Raw genomic sequence first — 23,604 nt, forward strand, 5'->3', positions numbered from 1 at the left:
CCCATATCCCGTTTCCTTAGCGTGAGGCAGCTTGATGTACAAGTACACACCCTTTAGTGTGTCACAGGGACTTCACCAATCCAACCCTTGATGCTGAGTGAGGCAGTGGGTCCATTTTGCAGACTTTGGTATGACTTGGCCGGGGATCAGAACCCCGACCTCCTAGTCTCAGGGCGGACACTAACCACAAGGCCACTGAGCTGGCTTTGAGCTTGTAGCAATATATTTTTCAATTTGAATCCTGATCAGTATTGGACATCTGAGGTTTCCACCTGACAGAGACTATGGTTGGACCCCTCCAGAGCTGGATGGCACACATATATGTATACCACTCAACCTAGCATGTCTTTATAGGCAAAACCTTTTCAGAAATATCTACAAGCTCAATGTGTTGCATCGCAATTTGCTGAACTTGTAGATTGGCTTAGTATAAAATGGGGCTTAAGAAATGCCCATCTACAAGCACACAATGACAATGCATAGCAACACATGCACTTTTTTAACATTTGTTTATTGGGTTTTTGACAAGCATTCATTATGAGTCAACAAAATATTCTTAGGGCTATTTTCACTATTACGAAAAGTGGTTAGGGAGAAGCCAATTGTATATGTTTGAAGTCTCGAGCTAAGACAGGGAAACACTGGCCTATAGTACCTACTAGCCGGGGACCCACAAGCCCAAAGGCTCAAGGAATAGGGTAGGACCTGTGATTTTCTGCCGTACTTTTTATTATTTTAGCTATTAGTTTGGTCATTAAAGTCCAAAGAATGAGAGGCCTGCTCTGCCGGAAACATCGCGAAAAAAGGTTATGGCCATTTGTATATTCACTGTCCCACTGACTCCACAAGAAATATGTATATAAAAAAAGAAAAATCTGCTTTAATTAGCATGTGAGGGGTCAAACTAGTTAACTTTCGGCAGATAGCCCAAGGAATGTTTTTCATGCAAAACAAATGCTTGCAATGGATTCAGAATCATGAGGAACGCCTAGTTTGACCCCTCACATGCTAATTAAAGCAGATATTTCTTTTTTATATATTTCTAGTGGAGTCAGTGGGACAGTTAAGTGAATATACAAATGGCCGTAACTTTTTTTCACAATGTTTCCGGCAGAGCAGGCCTCTCATTCTGTGGACCTTAATGACCAAACTAATAGATAAAACAGAAATAAAAAGTACGGCAGAAAATCACAGGTCCCCTCCCATTTTGGTGACTGGGTCCCCGGCTATACAGTCATTTCTTCTCTTGTTGGCATGGGAATCAGTTCTGTGACAGACCAAGCAGGTAACCGATAAGTCACTGGTAGGATGCAAAAATGTAAAGGTCTTTATTTCAATTAGCTTGAACGAAACAGTTTGATGGCAAATAACAATTGACACCACAAAAACAATCTCCTTTGAATTACTTGTTAGGTTTTGTAAAATTGTCAATTCCAACAATAGTTGTTGCAATATACATGAACATAGTATTAGGTTTACATATTTGATTCATTTAACACCAAACAACCTTTATCCACACTGTAAATCACATTTAAGATGTTCTCATGTTTTAGTTTTAATGCATATTGTGAATTCAATTCAGAGTACAATTTAAACAATACATTATCTATGCAAAGAAACCACCAAATACTAAGGATTAGTCTAATCCGTGGGATTGACAGGAGAGATGATCATAGGAGTAGCGTTTTTACCACTATCGTTGTTACATGGACTGAAGTAGGGATAGAGTTTGTCAGTGAAGGTGCATCCAGTGAAAGAGTAGAGGTGAATTCTGGCCTCCACATCATAAAAGCAGACCAGGCCCTCCTCATAATCAACAAACACTCCCACTTTCTGGACCTCCCCTCTTACAGGAAGGAGGACAACGGGGCTAGCATTAGCCCCGTACTCATTCCCATTCCTCAACTTTACAGACCAGTGACCATCAACAGGGTTACATGTGATTTTCCCTTTCCTGTTGATGGACTCTCTGGCCACTCCTAAATCCCACTTGGTCTTCCCTTTAACCTGAACCTCATAGTAAAATTTCCCAGAGGAGAAGCTTGTTTTTCCTAAGACACAGGAACACTTGGAGAATCTCTCTTTGTTGTCTGGGAGAGCCTTCTTTACGTCTCCATGACTGACTTGTTTTCCATCACCAGACAGTATGATATAGGGATATGCAGTATCAGGGTCCAGCGTTACATCCACTGCATATTGTTGGATCCTCCTCAGCTCAGCATCATACAGCTTCTCCATCTCTTCACTCAGTGTCTTCTCCAGCTGAGCCACAGCTGTCCTCAGAGTCCCCAAATGTAGAGACAGATGGACATTGACCTTTGTCCAGTCCTTGGTGGGTGGCGGTTTGGGTGTGACGTTCTGGAGGAGGTGGAGGTCGTCTTCAGTGTGAGAGAGCTGCTTCAGCTCAGAGCTCCTCTTCTTTAACTCTGCGATTTCATGTTCCAGCTCTTTAATGAAGCCTTCAGCCTGTTTCTCTGTTGCTTTCTGCTTCTCTTCGATCACATTAATAACCTCAGTCTGGCTTCTCTGAATACGGCTGATCAGAGCAGTGAAGACCTGCACACTGTCTGCCGTCTGTCTGTCTGCGTCTTTCTTGCTGAGCTGTACTGTGTGTCTGACCTCCTGAATCTTCAGTTGTCTCTCCTGGATCATCTGCTGAACTTCAGCCACTGTCTTTCCGAGCTCAGCCTTCTTTCCTTCACATGCCTCTTTCAGAGATACAATTTGATGTAGCCTGTGGTCTGACTCGGTGCAGAACTGGCAAACACACACATGGTCAGTCTTACAGAACAGCTCCAGAGGTCTGTCGTGTTTCTTACACATAATGTCTTCCAGGTTCTTTACAGGATCGATGAGTTTGTGTCGTTTTAACACAGTGACTCTGTGATGGGGCTCCAGGTGAGTCTCACAGTAGGAGATTAGACACACAAGGCAGGACTTCAAGGCCTTCTGCTTGGTCTCAGTACAGACGTCACAGGAGACTACATCTGACTTAGCAGGTTCTTCTTGGTTTGTGTTGGAAGTGTTTTTCATAGACTTTAACTTCCTGAACTGATCGACCATCTCAGAAATTAAAGTATTGACGAAGACTTCCGGTTTCTCGCAGAAGGTTTTGTTACATAGTGGACACTGACACACATCGTTAGTGTCCCAGTACTGAGTGATGCAGGTTTTGCAGTAGTTGTGTCCACACGGAGTACTGATGGGATCAGTGAACACATCCAGACAGATGGAACACAGGAGCTGCTCTTCAGACAGGAGACTGCTGGCCGATGCCATTTCTGCACACTGAAAGAAAATGAAATCAAATACATTAATGCTAGGCCTACTTCTAACAGATGTGTGGTTTATGATCTATCTTGATGCATAGAGCACAATGATGTTGCATTAATGGAAACCTATCATTTGTACAAAGATTATTTTCAAGGGATATGAAAATTAGGCTTGCTCAATATATATTTTCCATAGTAAGTGTGTGTGTGTGTGTGTGTGTGTGTGTGTGTGTGTGTGTGTGTGTGTGTGTGTGTGTGTGTGTGTGTGTGAGAGAGAGAGAGCGAGAGATAGCACATGATAGCTCTGTTCATAGCGTTAGTGGAGCTATGCACAACACATGAGTGGATCCAGACTACTGAAAGAAAATGACATAAAAAAAACGAACCATTGTGCTCTATATGTTGTAGACCTACTACTCACCTGTTCAATTTCTGCAAGTGTTGTCAAATGACGGTGCTAAAAAGTAGAAAGACAAGCGTGTGCTGCCAAACTGTGAGGCGAGGTTACTCAGTGCCAAACTTTGACTTTCATTTCACTCTAGATCTGCGTCACTGAGAGAAACTCCTCCTTGTAGCTGTAATGTTAACCCTTCACCTCCAGTCCAGTGGTGGAAAAACGTAAGTAGCCTAAAAGTAAAAAATAATAGGCCTACTGCAATCTAGAAAGTAGAAATAGTCTGTTACAAGTAAAGGTCAGGAATTAAAAATGTAGGCTACTTGAGTAAAAGTACACAAGTATAGGTATCAAAATGTAAAGGTAGCCTACTAGGCTACTTCATTATGCAGAAGAATGTGTCTTATAATATTCTTCAATTGTGTGCAAATATTTTGAAAATAGCATATCTACAAGCTCACAATGCGTCGCTATTTTCAAATGGCCAAAATGTGTTTTGAATTTAAAAATCTACGATTATAATTACATCTAACGATGCTTCTCCTCCATTCATGTTTGGTGAATGTAGCCTTGGCCAGGAAAATTTGATGTCTTCAGGTGGTAACCATCGATCATAGGTGGTGTTTCGACCCGCAAACCACAACACCCTCCTGATGGCCGGGTCGGCAGCGGTGGCCAAATCACTGCCCATCTCCTCCTCCTGACCAAGGCTAAACTCCCCTCTCCTGCTCTACTTGTTTTTGGAGCGGTGAAAGCGCTCCCAATAGACAGGTATGTCTGTGGCTGGCTGGCTGGCTGGCTGGCTATGTGGCTGGCTGGGTATGTCTGTAGCCTGGCAATACCTTGTGTGGCCACACAAGTTAAAGGAGGGGCGCTGTTGTGCAGGCAGGCAGGCAGGCACACACACACACACACACACACACACACACACACACACACACACACACACACACTCACCGCTCCACTTCGAACCGAGGTTTGATTTTTTCCCAACAAGAGGCTTCTCCGGGGAGGTATTGGGTGGGTCCCTCCTGAGGTCTTGAGGTGACACAGGTGCGTAGAGTTCTCCAGTACTGTGGGGTTATTCCTGCCCGGAGTTCTCCTTCGTCTCACCAACTCACCAACCAAGTCTCTCCCCTCTTCTCCACACTTGGTCCTGGCTTGATGTATTTTTACCTTTTGTGTTCCTGCAGATGTTCTCGCAGTGACACTTTACTTCCAATTTCTCCCCAGCTGATGTTGTTTAGGTGAGCCATCTTGTTAGCTGTGATTAGTTAAGGGCTGTTACCGTTATGTTTGTATTGTTGAGTCTCACATACTCCCCCCCTCTCGGGAGACTCTGAGGGTATCTGAATAAATGTCTGTAGCTTGAGTTGGTGCCCTCTCGCGAGTGCTGTGCATGAGGTTGCTAACCTCATACACCCACGCCAGGCTCTTCCTGGTGGTCATCTGTCTCTCCAGCGTCACCAATCTTCCTCGGTTTCCATCCAGACTAGTAATTTGTTTTCAAATAATTGTAGTGGAGTAAAAGTACAATATTTCCCTCAGAGATGTAGTGAAGTAGAAGTAAAAGTATTGGACATTGAAATACTTCAGTAAAGTACCTCAATATTCTACTTAAATACAGTTTCTACCACTTTTTCGAGTCACGTGTTCAAATACTGGATTCTGATTGGCTAAATTCCGGAGGTTATGAGAGGACAACTGCCGCAAAGTTGTGTGTCCGAGATCAATGCGCCTCAGTGTACATCCGGGGACTTCAGGAGGTAGTCGGAACACCTTTCCCCCAACCAACAAATGACGGTGGCAACGGTCCTATGTTTACTAACGTGCATGCTATAGTCGCCGATTTATTTGGATCCAATGCAATCCGCCAACTTTAAAGCCCCTTTTCTCTGAACCTATGCCTTTCTGGAAGCGAACAGCCTCTATTTACGGCCGGAACGGTACTTCTAACTGACGTTAGTTTAGCTGTAAGCTAGACGCATGGATTAGTATGGAGTTGGCGCCATCTGTTGGTGAGTAGAAGATGTTGTTTGTGGAACTATCTGCTGTCTCGCGGAAGTTTTATAGGCAATAATGATTGTAACTTAAGATCCTTGCAAGTTACAACTATGTGTTTTCTTTCATGTATACGGGAAAAAGTGGTAGAAAAGCTATGTACCACTCGGGGTCGGACATTATGCTCTCATAATGTCCTGAGTGAGGGTGTTATCGGACTCGGCTGCGCCTCGTCCGATAACACCCTCACTGCGGACATTATGAGAGCATAATGTCCTCTCACTCGGGGTAAATTGCTTACATTTAAGTCAGTGTTCTAGTTACTTTACACCACTGCTCGAGTATTTTCTGTGGGTCATCATGTCTTTCCTTCCTTTACTCCTTTAACGACTTCCCACCAAGAGTAATTGTGTTGTATTGTCTTATAAATGACATGATTAATGTAGGCTATTTAGCCAAGGACCCCCATCTGAACATATTTTGTGCCAGGGACCCCCCACACACAATATGGGCGTAAATAGTTTTCAAGATTTTTATTTTATTTTAAATGGCAGCTCTACTGCTCATAAAATGTTGCATTGTTGAAAGCTATTTTCAAATAGCCAAATGCATATACTTAAAATGCTAATTGATTTTGATGCTATATTAGCTGATTTAGGTGGGGACCCCCTGGGACCGCCTCGAGGACCCCACTTTGAGGACCACTTGACTAGTGATAACTTCAGATTGATCTCTCTTGGTTCATATGTCTGGTATGTCTACTGTATGTTGAGGTCTATGTTAAGCCATCTTTCTAGAGTATGAAATTCTAATAAAATGATATGCAATTTCATGGGAGTTCATTTATCTCATCATGCCCCTGCATTGGATTAATAGGGAATAAGGAATGAATGAAAGATTTTGAATGTGTGTTTTCTGCACAAGACTGGAAAAGTCTTGTGCATCAAAGTTGGTGTTCTCAGGAATATCTGGTGTGTGCGTGGCGTGCGTGTTGTTTGGCTGTTGTCCCCATTGCTGGTAGTTTGGTCTAAGCTCTCAAACTAATTTGAATGTGTCCTTATTATAGGATAATAATCCAGGAGATTATTTTAATTATTGAACCAGTGTGGCTCTTGGGCTTCAAATGCACAACCTGTGATGTGATATGGAATGTCAGTTGTCTGTGACGATCTATGACGTGAGACTCCAAATTTGGGCAAGGTTTCATCCCGATCAGAGCCCCATTAACATCCATCATCAAATGAAAGTTAGTTAGAAAAGTGTTCCTCGGAGCGCAGGCCTGGTTGCCTACCCAGGGCTTTGTTTTCAGTTGGGGTGCAGCCGTCAGGACACAAGTTAGCTGTGGGGGGAAATAAGAGTCTGTACGGCAGACGGTAGTGCAACTGTTTGCATTTGTGGTGCTCCCTATAGGCAGAAGTGAACGTTTTTTGAGGTGTACTCTAGAGGCTCCTCAAAATGCGATTACTATTTGGGATATGATTAGATGCTTGCGTTCAGCAGTATTGTAATGAAACAAGGCTGCAGTAGTACGCGACGCCTCACACATCATCATGTCTCTCCACTAATTAGCTGTGCTGCAGGAAGAGGGCAGAGTTTAGTGTTGTGTCCACTTGATGTTTTTGATGTCGATTCCTTCTTGGACCATCTCCCACAGAGGACTCATCTCTCTCAGTCTTTGAACCTTTTCAATGCATTTGGCCGCAGTGTAATCCACCTCCTCCTCAGTGGTGAACCTGCCAATGCCAAACCTGATGGAGGAATGCGCCAAGTCCTCATCCGCTCCGATCGCTCTGAGAACGTAAGACGGTTCTAAAGACGCCGACGTGCACGCGCTTCCCGATGACAGGGCCACGTCGTTCAGAGCCATCAATAGACTCTCCCCCTCTATGTAGGCGAAGGACAGGTTTATACAGCCGCGGTAACTGTGTTCCTGGTCTCCGTTCACGATGACATCGGTGAGCCCAGACGTGATCTTCTGCGTCAGGCGGTCGGCGAGCGATGAGATTCTGTGATGATCGTACTCCATCTCCTGCATGGCAATCTCGCACGCAGCCCCCAGGCCTACAGCCAGAGGGGTGGGGACAGTGCCGGAGCGCAGACCTCTCTCCTGGCCACCACCGCTCTGTAGCGGCTCAAGGCGCACTCTGGGTCTGCGACGCACGAACAGAGCCCCTACGCCTTTGGGACCGTAGATCTTGTGTCCACTGATGGACATGAGGTTGACCTTGCAGTCGTTGACGTCGAGGGGAATTTTCCCCACGGCCTGAGCTGCGTCGGTATGAAAATGCACTCCTTTACTGTGACATAACTGGCCTATCGCCTTGATGGGTTGTTTGACACCTATCTCGTTGTTGACTGTCATCACTGACACCAGAGAGGTGTCTGGACCAATAGAGTCCTCTAAGAGCTTCAGGTCCACTAAGCCACTGGACTGAACTGGCAGATAAGTGACTCTGAATCCTTCGGCTTCCAGAACACGGCAGGAGTCCAGGACACATTTGTGTTCCGTTTGGGTCGTGATCACGTGCCGCTTCGTGGCCTTGTAGAACCTCGCCACGCCTTTGATCGACATGTTATTGGCCTCCGTGGCACCGCTGGTGAAGACGATTTCTCGGGGATCCGCCCCTATGAGATCGGCTACCTGCTTCCTTGCTTTCTCCACGGCACTCTCGCTCTCCCAGCCGTAGGCGTGCGTTCTGGAGTGAGGGTTGCCGTAGTAATTGACCTGGTAGGGCATCATGGCGTCCAGCACCCTGGGGTCCACGGGGGTAGTGGCCTGGAAGTCCATGTAGAGAGGTCGAAAGTCATCTCTCTCCGGTTCACCATTCTTTGTCGAGTCTTTTCGCTGCTGGTTTGGTCCATATCTGTGTTGGAGGACAGAGAACCTCCTGATAGACGACAGGAGTGTCCTTCCCCGGGACAACATCAAAACCATAAACAACAACAATACTTTGAGTTCAACACAACGATGGTTCTGTATGGGTTCTTCTGCAGAACAGGCTGTTGATGTCAGTTCAGTGACAGTGAAACCATGTACTTCTAAACCCACGCTGTCATGTTGATGATGTCATATCGATGATGTCATGTCAATGACATCATATCACATCATATTGATTATCAGTGCCGTGTTACCGTCTTAGAACACAGATTGCCCTGATTATGAATTCACAAAATGTGAAAACGTTCACAATTATGTGTGACAATACAAACGTTCAAGCATTTACTTTCTTGAGTAATTTGGCGATTTGGCCACTGAGGATAAAATTGGAAGACGACATGCAGGTTCTCCTCTATCTATATAGCCTACATGTCATATCTACATGTCATACATGTCATATGTACATGTCATACATGCCATATCTACATGTCATATCTACATGTCATACATGTCATATCTACATGTCATCAAAGGGGGCTTGAGCCCCTGCCCTTTTATCTGTCTGTAAAAATTGCCCTATATCCAGAAGAACCCTAACCCTCTTTCCATGCCATACCTGAAGCATTCAAGAGAATTTCCTTGTCCAAAGTCATCTGAACTTGAATGCAACATCTTGTGCCCTCTCTGTGTAGAAATCCATTATGCTTAGCTCAGTGTGTTATCAAGCACCGAAAATAGCCGACCTCCAAGCTCACAACGCCTCGCGCTGTGACGCTATTTTACCAAAAGGCCCTTTTATAAATATCAGCCCTGCATCTCTAACATTCTCTGCATATCCCTGGTGAGGATACTACAAGTGAGCCCCCAAATTATTGGTGAAACACTATGATTTTATTGATAATATAACATTAAATGGTCTTGCCCAAGGATACTTCGACATGTAGACAGGAGGAGCCTCTCCGCTTAACCTCCGTTTACTCCATTACTTTTTCATTTTTTATGTATAATTTTTCTTTAAGATGTTGAGAACTTAGAAAGTATACTACATTTGTTCCGTTGATCCAAGCCAGAACAAATCAATTGATTGACCATAACATGCTCTGAAAAATGCACGCGGGCCACCCATCTGACCACTTAACACCAGTGGTGGAAAAAGTACTCAAATTATTTGTTACTAGTAAAAGTATCAATACTACAATGCAGAAATACTCTCTGCATTGTAGAATTTACTTTAGTAAAAGTATAAAAGTATTGGCATCAACATGTACTTAAAATACCAAAAGTAAAAGTACTCATGAAGCAGAAATCTTGGGGACTGCCCATAAGGCAGAAATCTCATTAGTCCTACATCTCATTAGTCCGAATTTAGTTAGGGTTAGGGTTTGGGTTAGGTTTAGGCATAGTTTTACTGAGGTTAGGGTTAGGTTTAGGCATAGTATTTTTATCAGGTCAACATCACCATATTCTGACTAATGGTATGTAGGAACAATGAGATTTCGGACCAATGCCATGGCACCGGTAGCTTCCATTTCATGTTTTCAAAAATGTATTATGTATTTGCTTCCTGCCAACTCACTCTTGACCAACCCAATACCATGTCCATGGCCTGTCTTGTGATGTTATTCTAAGTGTGTGGCCTATCCAGTTTGCCCTTTTGATGGTAGTAGCTATATTGTCCTGGTTGATCCTCATGTAATGCAGGAATTTGTTAATAAACACATGGATCTTGCTTGTGAGGCCCTCTGTGGTCTTCCATGTTTCAGAGCCATAGGGTGGTATATAACTTTAAAAGAATCCCTAGGCTAATACGACAAATATGCCTTATATACATTATAATTGTCCTCTATAACTACAATGTAAAATTCTTCTTTTGTGAAAGCTAATCTTTCACTCAATAGGGGAAACACAAACATTTGAAATATTGTTTTGATGCTCATATTAACCATAGGAAGTATTACGTTTGTTTTTATTTTCATAAATTCCATAGGGATAGACCACACATGGTTTTATGACATCATCAACTTGCGACAGGCATTTCCCCTATTGAGTGAAAGATTAGCTATTTCTAGAAGAAATACAATATTTAAGGTGTTTTGAATTTTACATTGTAGTTATAGAGGACAATTATAATGTATGAGGCATATTTGTCGTATTAGCCAGCATCCCTTTAAGTCCCATTGATGACTTGTCTGGCACGCACTTTGTCTTTTGTCTATTGTGTCCATCTCTTCTCCAGGTCGTCCAGTCTCTCTATGCTAACTCTTTCAACTGGTCAGATGTGACACTTGAATCTCATCTCCGAGACGACATTCTGCCCCTCTCCGAGATTAAATACTGGTCTGTCAAAAACGAAGAGGCGACAAGAGGCGATGCACTGATTCAAGGGTGGTCCTTGACGTCCATGCAAGGATTGAGGAGTGCTAGAGCACTGATTCTAAGGGTGGTCCTTGAGGTCCTTGATAGTGTATACATTTGTACATGCTTAGAGACAAATGAACGTTGAGGATTTTACGGTGTAGACTGGGTCCCAGAGATAAAAGCTTTAGAGTAGTTCCACCTCCTCCGTCAACTCCTTTCCCAGAATGGACCTGGGCCTGATGACCTGCTCCTCTCTAGGTCCTGATCATCCCAGTAGGACTCTTCATCCTCCTCCTCCTCCCACTCCCAATCCCAATCCCACTCTTGCTCCTTCTCCCACTCTTGCTCCTCCTCCTCTAACTCCTCGGGATAAGGGTCAAAGGTCATCGGGTTCTGGTACACAGACAGAGGCTGGTATGAGAGTTCGCCACTGGCCACGGGCCGCTGTGACAAGTCTGAACCACAAGACATGTCGAAGTAGTCGGGAAGCATCACGGAACAATTTCCATCCTGGTCCATCTCCTCTTGGATGTTGTGCACCATGTTACTGATGAGAAGGGAGCGCCACAGGTCGGGTTCTGTGCGCTTGTTGCGCTGATGCAGCTTGACCAGCGACATGTTCAGCAGTGACTGCCGCTGGACACTGTGATAAGATGGGGAGTTATCCTCCATCCCAGGCAAGTCATCTGTGTCGCAGAACGACTGTCTAATACCTGTGTCGTCCATAACAGCCTTTATTAGAACTCTTTATTGACATTCGGCTATACACAAAACTATGACCCCTTCCCCTTTGTGCACTCTTTCCCAGCAGCACAAGCATTTATATTGGCGGTGATGACATGGTCAATGTCTCCAAATATGGAAAGGTTACTTGGAGGCCGGCCTATGACATCATCTACTATGTCAGCACTATGACATCAGTCATGTCCATATTTGGGTATGAAGAGAGACAGACTTTAGAATGTATCACCGGCCTACTCGGGAACAATGCAAGCTGGGAATGCATGCCACACCCCGTTGTCAGAGACCAGTTGTACAGTGCCTGTTTATGGAGATTTCTCTATGTGTGTGTGTCTGTATCTCTTTTATGCCCATATAAGGAATTGCGTGTCACACACGCCGAGCCAGTCGGTCCCATGCCTATATATGGAGATCCCTGAACTCTCCAAGTTTGGAGAATTCAGTGATCTCTATATATGGGCTAGTATTTCAGCCAATCAGCTTGGGAAAGTTCAACTCCATATAGGACATAAAAGGGACACACACACAAGCATGCGCTTGCACACGCACACACTCACATAGTAGTATGCATGTTTGAGAGGATTCCACGTTATATCGCCATGGTTACTCAAGATGTTTGAGTGAGCGATCTCATGCACTCTATATTCTGACAATGGTCAACCTGGAGCTCCATATATGTCATGGTTGACATGGAGCTCCATATATGGAGCCACCTTAATCGTTTGTATGTAACATTATACTGACAGGGTTAGATTAGATGACATACTCCATATTTGGGTACAGCTGTAGTGAAAACTCCAAATACGTCATTGTGACATCATCCCGCTAGGGGCAGTAAAAAAGGTCAAGTGTAGTCTTCATCAATTACGGATAGAGAGAGGGAGGTAGCTCCCGCACCAATAGTTATAGCTCAGGTTCCTTTCACGCAGTTAGTTAAGGTGATGATGGCAGCGGCTGCTGCAGATAGACTAGGCATTCGGTCCGGTTTCCCAAACCCAAGCAGCGGTGGCAGTGGACCAGCACCGACCTCCCTCTCGACAGGAGTGATCACCGGGGCTGGTGTCCCGGGTTCGAGCTCTGGCACGGCGCCTGTGCCTATGAACATTATCGCAACCTGGGAGTTAGACCGATCATCCCCAAGCTGTGTTCCAAGGCTTTGCAGTCTCACATTGAAGAAACTCTCTGTCCTGAAAGAAATGAATAAAGAACTCAACTCCCTGTCTATAGCTGTGAAAATACAGGGTTACAAAAGGCTCCTGAGATCACATGAGTATGTTCTACCACCACCTAGTGGCCCAATGGAGACTGATCTGGAGCTTCACCTCTCCTTACAGTATCCTCATTTTCTGAAGAGGGCCAACCGACTCCAGATCATGCTGCAGCGAAGAAAGCGTTACAAGCACCACACCATCCTGGGCTACAAGACTTTGGCTGAAGGAGTCATTGATATGACAGATGTGATGCAGCACCCGACAGACAGAGAACACATACTTGATCTCTACAGCAAGGTGAAGGAGCCGCCAGTGCGTGTGGCAGAGATAACCGTGTGCTCTCTGTCCAGCCAGCCCATCGACCACGAGTATAGTAGCGGACGGGCCAGACGCAAGACCAAAACCTCAGACCGCCCCCCTTACATCTATACCTGTTCAGAGGAAGATGATGACAGTTATTTGTCAGAGCAGGAAGCCAGTGATCTCTATGACGATTTGGTCAGGAAGCTGAAGAACAAAGTGAGGAGGAAAATGAGCCGTACCACTCATATGACCAGGCACCCAAACTTCAAGCAGAAGTTTGTGGCCTTGCTGAAGAAGTTCAAGGTAACTGACGGAGTCCTGGACTTGGACCCAGTAGACCAGACTCAGGAGGTGGAGGAGGACCTGGATTTGCTGTACCAAAGCCTGGAGGCATACAACCAGAGCGATAGTGGATCAGAGATGGAGGACAATGACAGTATCGTCAGCCTGCCCAGGCCACAACTCAAGCCGTTTTTTGAAGCGACGTCCCACTCCGGCTCCCATACAGAGATTGAACACGTACACAGCCAAAAGATCCAAGAAAGAGAGTGGAGAGTTTCTAGTGGAGAGTTTCTGTCTGTTGACAAATTGAATGTGCAAGGGGACAATTATCAAAACGACAGAGTCGCAGACACACCTGTCGTGGCGACCGAGATGGATGAGGTTGGCACGGTGCCCGAGGAGGTGAGCAGTAGCAGCTGGAGCGTCACGACCGAACTGCTGGCCGACCACACAGTGGGCACACTCAAGACAGAGTCCCAAAACCCCATGTTTCCCAGCAAAGTGGAGAACAAGTGTCAGCGATGGCCACACAGCACATCCAGCAGTGTGAACAGCTGGTGCTCTTCAGACTCCAGAGCACAGCTTCCCAGGATGTCTGTATACGACCAGCTGAATCAGATCCTCATCTCTGATGAGTGCTTGCCAGAGAGCATCATCCTCGTCAACACCACGGAATGGCAAGGACAGTATTTAGCAGAGGTGCTCCATGAACAGGAACAGCCCATCGTATCCACCTGCTCTGCTGCCGATGTGCAGGCTGCTTTCAACACTATTGTTACCCGCATCCAGAGATTCTGTAACTGCCACGTGGAGGCCCTGTCCACCATCAAGGTGGTGGTGGTGGGGGACCAGATCTACCTGAGCACCATCCTGAGGTTTTTCGTGGAGCAGCTGGCCAATAAGACGCCCGACTGGCTCAGCTACATCGTCTTCCTGGTCATCCCCATAGGTTCTAACCCCTTGGCAAAGTACGTGGCCTCATTTGACAGCAGATTCAACAGCATCTTCATGGACACAGCATGGAGGGAGCTGTTCTGTAGGACGGACAGGCCCACCTCAGTTAACTTCGATGTAGCAGGACGAGTTGTTGAGTATCTGGCTGGCGCCAACGTGTCCCACCATTTCCCCATCTCAGAAGCCATGCTCACCTACAAACAGAAGAGCCACGATGATGACTCCTGTCAGGAATTTGTGCCATTTATTGACATTGTAAAGGTTGGTATTGTGGAGCACAGCCTCCCAACCTCAGTGGACGATGCCATGGGTGGCGGTAACACCGGCATCTTGCCGTCATCGGCCCCCCCATTGGCTGGCCTGTATGGTAAAGAGATAGGTAGCCCACTTTCTCAGTCCCCTTCTGGTGGTGAGGTGATGGGGCTCCAGGTGGACTACTGGACGTGGCAGGGCCCCGAGAAGAAGAAGGAGGGAGAGAAGAGAGACATGCGCAAAAACACCCTGAAGGGAAACTTCCACTCTCTCCAAGTCAGCCGACTGCCCTGCGGCGGCGCCGGCACCGGCTGTGGTGAACTCCCCCCTCCTCCCAGCATGGCTATGACTGTGGTCACCAAGAACAAGAAAGTGATTTTCCTCAGCAAGAAGCTCAAGGAGAAAGAGCTGAATTCTAAAAGCCAAGTGATCGATGGTATTAGCAGGTTGGTCTGCACAGCCAAGCATCAGCACACCATGCTGAGAGTGATCATCGACGGAGTCGAGTGGAACGACGTCCAGTTTTTCCAGCTAGCCGCCCAGTGGCCGACACATGTCAAGCATTTCCCTGTGGGAGTCTTCGGTTACACTAAACCCATGTGATCACAGCCAACGACTGCCACCCCCTGCACTGGATACAGAGAAAGCGGTAGCCCAACTCCTGGCTGGCAGTAATAGTTGTATAAGAGAGGGAAACCTATCAGCACTGGTTCTCAATGTGGGGTCCAGGGACCCCCAGGGGGTCTGTGAGGGAGTTCCAGGGGGGTCCCCAGCGGAATTTCCTATTTAAGAGTTACTGCGCTGCTGCCTTAAATGTGTGGCTATCCTGAAATGTTGCCACATGCCGGTTTAAGGGTTTAAAATGTAATATTATATATTTTCTTTTTTTTTATAGATAATGTAGAGGCATAATGCTGATGTGCAGTGACCTTTTGCCACTGTATTTGTTTTTTCAACCCCAGCTTTTTCTTTTCTTTTTCGTTTTTTTGACGAACCAAAACCAAATACTGTGTGTAGTGTGTACTACTCATATCTAAGATCATTGGTTGTTTTCTACAGTATAACCACAGGAAGCATCATCAAAAACAATTTGGAATAATTAAACAGGTTCATTTTTCACTGTGCGCCATGAGGTGCGCTCACCACTGGCGATGCCAGTGACATCACCACTGGCATCACCAGGAATGCTGGTTCCTCATTGGGCTACGGGCTTGAACATGGGCAGACACCGACACACGTACGTACGTACATACGTACATACATACATGCATATGTGTACACATACATACATACATACATACATACAAAGCCGAATGCGGGCTCTGCTGGCACAAGTAACAAGCCCAAAAGCTTTCTTGTGGTCTTTATCCTTTTAATTGACCTTGTATCAGTGAACCGTACTGTCCTGTACCGTTTCCTATGCAAACCTCTAATAAAGTATTCAATCAATCAATCAAAGGTGTCATGCCCTGAGGCTTAAATGCACTTTAGCAGCATTTGGTGGAAAGTCTGGTGACTCAGCCACCAGATTGTCAGACCATTGAAAAAAGATTATCTGGTGCCATCGTCTGGTGGCAATGAGAATGCACATTTAAGTGATTGATTGATTGATTGATTGATTGATTGATTGATTTGATTGAAGACTATTAGAAGTTTGCATAGGAAAAGGTACAGTTTCATGACAGTACAGTTCACTGGTACTGTGGTACAAGATCAAAGGATCAACACCTCAAAAATGCTTTTGGACTTGTTTCAATTGGGATCCTTTTCTAACTTGAATGACAGACAAATAAAACACACCCCCATGGGAGGAAGCTGGTGAAATGTTAGCCTGCCGACACTGGTGAAAGCTAACCTGGTGAAATGTTAACATCCGACGCGACCCCAGGTCGGGGACGCAAGAAGAGATCAGTCTTGCTGCTTTTCAGAGTGGTTTTAAAGGAAGGTATGAATTCACACTCCTTTAAGGCCTTCGGTTGGGTGTTCCACATTTTAGCGGCATAGTAGGAGAACAAATGTAACCCTTTATTTTAGCCAAATCTGGGTTTGACGTGATCTGTGGAGCTGTCTCTGGTGTTATAATTGTGAACATCCTTGACGTTTTGGAAGTATTTTGTCAGGTACATGGGTATCTTAGTGATGTAATGTATCTTGTACAACAGGCCCGTTGCAAGATGCTAGACTCTGTCATCTACCGCGAGATACCCGAGATATAAGGTTAAGCAGAAGCCTAATTATAGTTTCTTTTGGGCTGTTTTCGCGTCAGAATATCATAAGTCGCGATACCATACGTGGACTCCATAGTCAAAGAGGGGCTTGCTAGAGTCTTCAATGTATTTATACTGACCAGTGGGGCGATCCTCTGTAAAAAATCAAACCTCGGTTCGAAGTGAAACGGTGAACTTTTATTCTATGTGTTCCAGAGTTATGAACTCTGGAACACATAGATACATTCTTTATTCTAAATGAATGAATGAATGTTTTTATCTGGAGGGCCGGATTGTCATGTAAAGCTTGACCAATCCTCAAAGTATCCAATCATCAGACCGGGACGGACACTACACATATATTCTGGACGTACGGGACAGATAAAACCTGTTCTGGACTGAAATGACCATATATGGACATGAGGTGACAGACATTTTGTTTTTGATAAAACCTGTTCATTCTGGACTGAAATTACCATATATGGACATGGGACATACATTTTGTTTTTGATAAAACCTGTTCATTCTGTACTGAAATGTCCATATATGGACATGGGACACACAAAGCCACTCCTTGTCTCATCTTTATTCATGTTTAGAATAGACTAGACTAGAGGATGCCTTCCCTTGATTGTCCTTGAGTTCAAGCCGCACTGGCTATCAGTGTCTTGAGACCGTAGGTCGCATTTACTATGAACACCTGAAGCTCATGTGTATCAGTCAGTCACGCCACATGTCACGCTCCATATATGGCCAAGACAGACTTCATTTGCAAGTCTGACACGCGTCATGCTAATTAATTCTGTCCTTGTCCCTTTTATGCCCATATTGGAGATCTCTGATGTCATCAATATTAAGTCAGGCTGAGGTAGCTATGCTCTGTTTATGTTTCCATATTAGGAGACGTTGACGATGCTTCTCAGCCAATCACAACGTGAGTTCGGAACTACAATGTCAGTCTGACGTCACCAAGTCGGTATAAAAGCTCACATAAGTTCCTCACCTCATAGTGGTTAGCGATTGGGAGTTTTTCATGCATTGTTTTCATTGAATAGAGAAGATTATTGTGAATATTTGTGTCACGTTGTGTGCAACACTTATCGCTCATAATGGAGAGAATGTGCAATAATTGCATGAACACTTTGCCTAATGATTGTGTACCCCTCCCTCAGCAAGCTACGTGCAGCTCTGTACCAATGTACTGGCAATATAACACTAACAGCAGTGCTCCCGCCCAGACCTTCAGTGGCAGAGACGGCATGGCCGCGGCTCCAACCTTTTGGTTTGTAAACGGCACTTCCACCACCAGAACGCCGGCACCGAGCCACTTCAGGATTCAGGATTTAGCATGTTTGGGGGATATATCTGCCCTCCTCAGCACCCCATCTTGGGCAGCATTCCAGGCTCAGAGTACAAGGTTGGCGCCCACATACACTATGCAATCGTATCAATCTTTAAACCAGCAGCAATACAGCTGGGACAGCAGCAGCAGAAGCTCGGCCCCACATGTGCACATGGACATGTACTCGGGATTCCCCTGTGTGGACATCAACAGCGGTGCCCAGGACGTCGACAGCCTGGCCACAGTGCCCAACCACTGGGACATAAACAGTGCCACTAGCAGCCCGGCACAGAGCCAGCCAGAGCTTGATGACGGCAGAAGCTTTCAGAGCAACACGTGTAAAAATGCTTCAAGCTCCCCACCACTGGCACCCCCAGAGGAAGAGGAGGACGCGGAGATAGAGGAGACGGAGGAGCTGGGACATGTAGAAATCTATGCTGACTACAAACCTTCCAAATCCACCATAGGAATCTCCCATCCAGACATGGTGGTAGAGACCAGCACACTGTCTAGTGTACCCCCACCGGACATCACCTACAATGTCGCCATACCAGAATCCGTCATCAACAGTGGCCAGCTGTCAGCACTGCAGCTCGAGTCCGTCATCTATGCCTGCCAACAACACGAGATGATCCTCCTCAACAACGAGAGAGCAGGCTTCCTAATCGGAGATGGTGCAGGGGTGGGGAAGGGACGCACCATTGCCGGAATAATACTGGAGAACTACATGATGGGAAGGAAGAAGACATTATGGTTCAGTGTATCCAATGACCTGAAATTTGACGCAGAAAGAGATCTCAAAGACATAGACGCATACAATATTCCTGTTTATGCCTTAAGCAAGATCAAGTACGGAGACATAGCTGCCCCGGAAGGAGTCCTGTTTGTGACCTACGCTGCACTGATTGGAGAGAGCAAGGCAGGAGGGCAGATCCGAACCAGGATCAGACAAATCCTGGACTGGTGCACGGCGGATTTCGATGGAGTCATTGTTTTTGATGAATGCCACAAAGCAAAGAATGCCTGGATGGTGGATGTTAACAAGGCTAAGATGGCCAAGGCTGTGCTAGACCTGCAGGACGCGCTGCCTCGGGCCAGAGTGGTCTATGCCAGTGCCACAGGTGCCTCTGAGCCAAAGAACATGGTGTATATGAGCCGCCTGGGCATCTGGGGAGATGGCACACCCTTTAAATCATTTGAGGACTTCCTGTTCCACATCGAGACGAAGGGTATTGGTGCAATGGAAATTGTTGCCATGGATATGAAAGTGAGTGGCATGTACCTGGCCAGGCAACTGAGCTTCTCAGGTGTGTCGTTTCGTGTCGAGGAGATCAGCCTGGACGATGACTCCAAATTGGTCTACAACAAAGCTTGCCAACTGTGGGTGGAGGCTCTGCAGGTGTTCACCTGCGCAGCAGACAAGCTGCATTTTTCGAAAGTGGAGAACAGGCATCTGTGGGCGCATTTCTGGTCGACCCACCAGCGCTTCTTCAAATACCTCTGCATTGCAGCTAAGGTTGACTATCTGGTGGAACTGGCCCAGAAGGAGATGGAGGCTGGGAAGTGCATAGTCATTGGACTGCAGTCCACAGGGGAGGCCCGCACCAAACATGTCCTGAATCAGAATGACGGCCATGTAGACAGATTTGTCTCACTTGCAGAGGGTGTTTTCCGTGCCCTGGTCATTAATCATTTTCCCTCTGGGCGAATTAGGACTGGAAATAAGAGAAAACATACATCACAGTGTGGTGGCCAGCCCAAGCAAGCTAAGTACACTGCAGTGGACAATGATGATTCAATCATCATCAGAAACTACGGCGACAGTAGCAGTGACTCAGACAGCATGGACATGGGCTCCAGCTCCTCACCAGACTCCCCGCTAAGCCACGATGATGACGAGTTCGATATCCACACTAACTGCAAAACAGCCAGTATAGAGGAGATGAAGCAGGGCCTTCTCAACAAGATATCCGAACTGGGAAAATACCTACCTTTCAACACACTGGACGAGCTCATTGACAAGTTCGGAGGACCAGAGAAAGTCGCAGAGATGACGAGCCGTAAGGGTCGTGTGGTGCGGCGGACCGATGGCAGCGTACACTACGAGTCTCGGGCCGAGCAGGGCCACACTATCGAATACATCAACATCAAGGAAAAAGACCGCTTTATGAGCGGAGAGAAGTTGGTGGCCATCATCTCTGAGGCAGCCAGCTCTGGTATCTCCTTGCAGGCAGATAAGAGGGTGAAGAACCAGAGGCGCAGGGTTCACATGACCTTGGAGCTGCCCTGGAGTGCAGACCGAGCCATACAGCAATTTGGTCGCACACATCGGTCTAATCAGGTAATGGCCCCGGAGTATGTCTTCCTCATCTCTGAGCTGGCTGGGGAGAGGCGCTTTGCCTCCATCGTGGCTAAGAGATTAGAGAGCCTGGGTGCGTTGACCCATGGGGATAGAAGGGCCACTGAGTCCAGCAACCTAATTAACTACAACTTTGTGAACAAGCATGGCACCAAGGCTCTGGATACATTAACCAAATCCATCCTGGGTTACATAGAGCCCAAGGTATGCCTGCCAAAAGCCTACCAAGGGGATGAGGACAAGTTCTTCTGTGACATGAAGCGTGTTCTGGTGGATGTAGGCATCTTTCGCATGGGGGAGCATAGCGAGATCGAGCCTGTGAAACACCTCAGCGTCGCTAGGTTCTTGAACCGGATTCTGGGCCTGGAAGTCGACAAGCAGAACCATCTCTTCCAGTACTTTACTGACAACTTTGACTACCTAGTTGAGAAGGATAAGAAGGAGGGCAATTTCGACAGGGGAATCCTAGACCTTGCCCCGGGTAATAATGAGATCTATGAGGAGAAACAGGAGGCCTTCCTCACAACAGGATACCCTCAGGACGGACAGGTAGTTTTGTATAAGATCAGCGTGGATAGAGGTATGCCATGGGAAGAGGCCTGTGAAAAGGCAAAGAAAGTCAGCTGCCCTGATGATGGATTCTACTTATCTCACAAGCTACGAGGCAAGCACCCATGTGTACTGCTAGCTAAGCAGAGCCCAGGTCAAGGTAAATACTTTGTGGTGTACAAGCCCAACATTGGCAAGCAGGCTCTCCCTGAGAGCCTAGACAGCCTGCTGCAGCGTTATCGCAAGGTGACTCCAGACCAGGCAAAGGCAAGCTGGGAGCACCAGTTCACCTTCTCCTCCAAGAAGTGCAGCCATGCCAACTGGACTGGGAGATGCGTGAACGTTGAAAAGGGACAACAGTGTATGCAAGGCATGCGCATCCGTCAGTATCACATGTTGTGCGGCACTCTGCTGCACGTGTGGAGTCGCGTGGCCAACGTGGTCTACGGCATCAACAGCTCCAGCATCCTGCAGATAGTTCGCCTCAAAACCAAACAGCATAACAGGCAAGTTGGAATTGCAATTCCGGGGAATTGCATAGTCCAGGTGCGTGAGAAGCTGGTGGCAATGGACAAGGAGGTGCGGAAGAGACGCAAGTTGAAGGAGAGGCAGGCTATGTGGGGCGACAGCCCCAGCTTCTGAGGTAACAAACGGCGAACAAACACCTTCTTGATAGGCCAAGCTTATCACATTCAGACCCATACATAATCCAGAGTAGAAACTCTATAGCAGGCCTTCCAAATCCTGGCGGCGTATTGCATTTTGGGAAATGGGAAACAGTTTTTTTTTTATTGTGGCATGACTCACAAGGAGGGGCTAATCTTTGCTGCCATTCCGACATCCCCCCATTCTGACACTAACCCTATACTTAACACTAACCTCTATGGAAGTGCCGCCACTCCGACAATTAGAAGTCAATGTCGGAATGGCAGCATGTTGGAATGGAGAACGACCCCCAGGCTAACCTACTATAAGAGGATCTGTCCGTCTTTGTGAATGTGTTGTTTTTTTTGGGGCAAGTGCTGGACCAAGTACCTCTGCAAATATTTCATATATTTCGAAATATTTAACTATAATCTATAAAGAATCAGGCTTAAAACCTTGCCCAAATTAGAAACCAGATTTTGACTAAGATGACGGACATCATAGACTGACGCATGAAGTCCGAGAACCACAGGGGAGCTACACTGTTCCCATGTGGATCTCTTTCTCTCTTTCTGCTATTCAATTATCTAATTATATCTCACAAACAGGACACACAACCATTTATCTACCTATGCTGTAAATAGATGCATGAACCTATGTAACGCCCACAGGGCCCAACACCAGAGGGGCCTCCACTGACCTCATTCCCACAAATTCTGCACAAACGTGGGATGAATTAATTCCATTAGTATGCCATCAAAATGTGAAATGCCCTGTCACCAGCCATCAAAAGGCGTGACTCCCTACCCTCCTTGCTAGTGGGTTGCTAACCTTCTTCAAAAGAGCACCTGCAATTTGCAAGCCTTCCAGCTTGCCGAAATAAATGACCCCCACTGACCTATGTGTGTGTCTCTGTTGTGTTCCTTGTGTATTTCGAGGACTGATGGACGGATTGGCTTCAAACTTGGCATGTGTGTGTATATACATGGAATGCTCTAGTGTTGAGACCAGTTGGCCTATTCCCAGGACCCTGTTTGGTCTATTTGTGCTAAATTGTTCGTTTGTGTGTGCTCACTGTCCATATAAACCTATTTTGGGCATGGCATTTTTAAATTGATAGTTCTCCAAAATGTTTTGGGGAGATAGGAGAGCTACAATATTGTACAATATGTCTCAATGCAATGTGTTGAGCTTGTAGGTCGGCTACCTTCGGTGTTAAACTAATATGGCTTAAGGGGCTAACATCATAAGACTTATGGTTCTGGCTTGTCCGGGTAGCTCAGTCGGTATCTCCCCTTTGGAGCACAAGGTCATGGTTGCGATCCTGGGCACTGCCAACTCAGCCTATGAGAAGCACGGCTTGGGTGCGGAAAGTACTGGGAGCTGATGGTAGGCGTGGCGCTCCACCTCAACAATCCATCTCCCAGGGGTCTAGTGCATTGTAGCCTCGGGATGTACACTGTAACAGGGACAGACTCCCGCTCCCACTCCCGACCTACTTTTGTTCTGGGTTGTGAGCAGCGATCCTCAACCTGTGGGCGGGTGAGACAATCTTGCTTGGTCCCTGAAGGTCTAGGGCTGACCCTGCTATGACCCCAGTCCTGAGGAGGAGGAGGAGTCCTGCTGCCTGGGAGAGACCCTGGACCTGCAGTAGCAGCTCATAAGGTGTTGCCAGGCCTGCAGGGCAACCAGACTATAGTACCTGTCCGACTTTATTCTTTCCATCCACGCCAGATAAACGTATTCTGTTATACTCCTCTGAGATACATTATATAGTTTCATTTATATATAAATGTATTCATTTAATTAATTTTCTCCATTGACTTGAATGGGAAAAAAGCTAAACATGTACTTTT

General features: G+C 46.3%; 4 protein-coding genes across 4 annotated transcripts; 2 read left to right on the forward strand and 2 right to left on the reverse strand.

Moving 5' to 3' along the window:
- Window positions 1-1,346: 1,346 nt before the first annotated feature.
- On the reverse strand, window positions 1,347-3,785 carry LOC308302165 (zinc finger protein RFP-like). The gene is made up of 2 exons (XM_080746391.1): window positions 3,694-3,785; window positions 1,347-3,288 (listed from the first exon to the last, which is right to left on the reverse strand). The coding sequence occupies exon 2, from the start codon at window positions 3,277-3,279 to the stop codon at window positions 1,642-1,644; it is 1,638 nt and encodes a 545-aa protein (XP_080602517.1). The 5' UTR covers window positions 3,280-3,288; window positions 3,694-3,785; the 3' UTR covers window positions 1,347-1,641.
- A 3,476-nt stretch (window positions 3,786-7,261) lies between these two features.
- On the reverse strand, window positions 7,262-8,593 carry LOC308302316 (cysteine desulfurase-like; the record flags this gene model as incomplete). Its single annotated transcript, XM_080746572.1, has 1 exon — window positions 7,262-8,593. The coding sequence occupies one exon, from the start codon at window positions 8,591-8,593 to the stop codon at window positions 7,262-7,264; it is 1,332 nt and encodes a 443-aa protein (XP_080602698.1).
- A 3,992-nt stretch (window positions 8,594-12,585) lies between these two features.
- On the forward strand, window positions 12,586-15,249 carry LOC308302163 (phosphofurin acidic cluster sorting protein 2-like; the record flags this gene model as incomplete). The annotated part of the gene is made up of 1 exon (XM_080746389.1): window positions 12,586-15,249. One exon carries the CDS (start codon window positions 12,586-12,588, stop codon window positions 15,247-15,249), a length of 2,664 nt encoding a protein of 887 aa, XP_080602515.1.
- Window positions 15,250-18,289: 3,040 nt separating this feature from the next.
- Window positions 18,290-21,745, forward strand: LOC308302317 (protein strawberry notch homolog 2-like; the record flags this gene model as incomplete). Its single annotated transcript, XM_080746573.1, has 1 exon — window positions 18,290-21,745. One exon carries the CDS (start codon window positions 18,290-18,292, stop codon window positions 21,743-21,745), a length of 3,456 nt encoding a protein of 1,151 aa, XP_080602699.1.
- Window positions 21,746-23,604: the final 1,859 nt, after the last annotated feature.

The sequence above is a fragment of the Nannobrachium achirus genome, assembly GCF_963921795.1.
Source record: "Nannobrachium achirus genome assembly, chromosome: 17".
NCBI lineage: Eukaryota > Metazoa > Chordata > Actinopteri > Myctophiformes > Myctophidae > Nannobrachium > Nannobrachium achirus.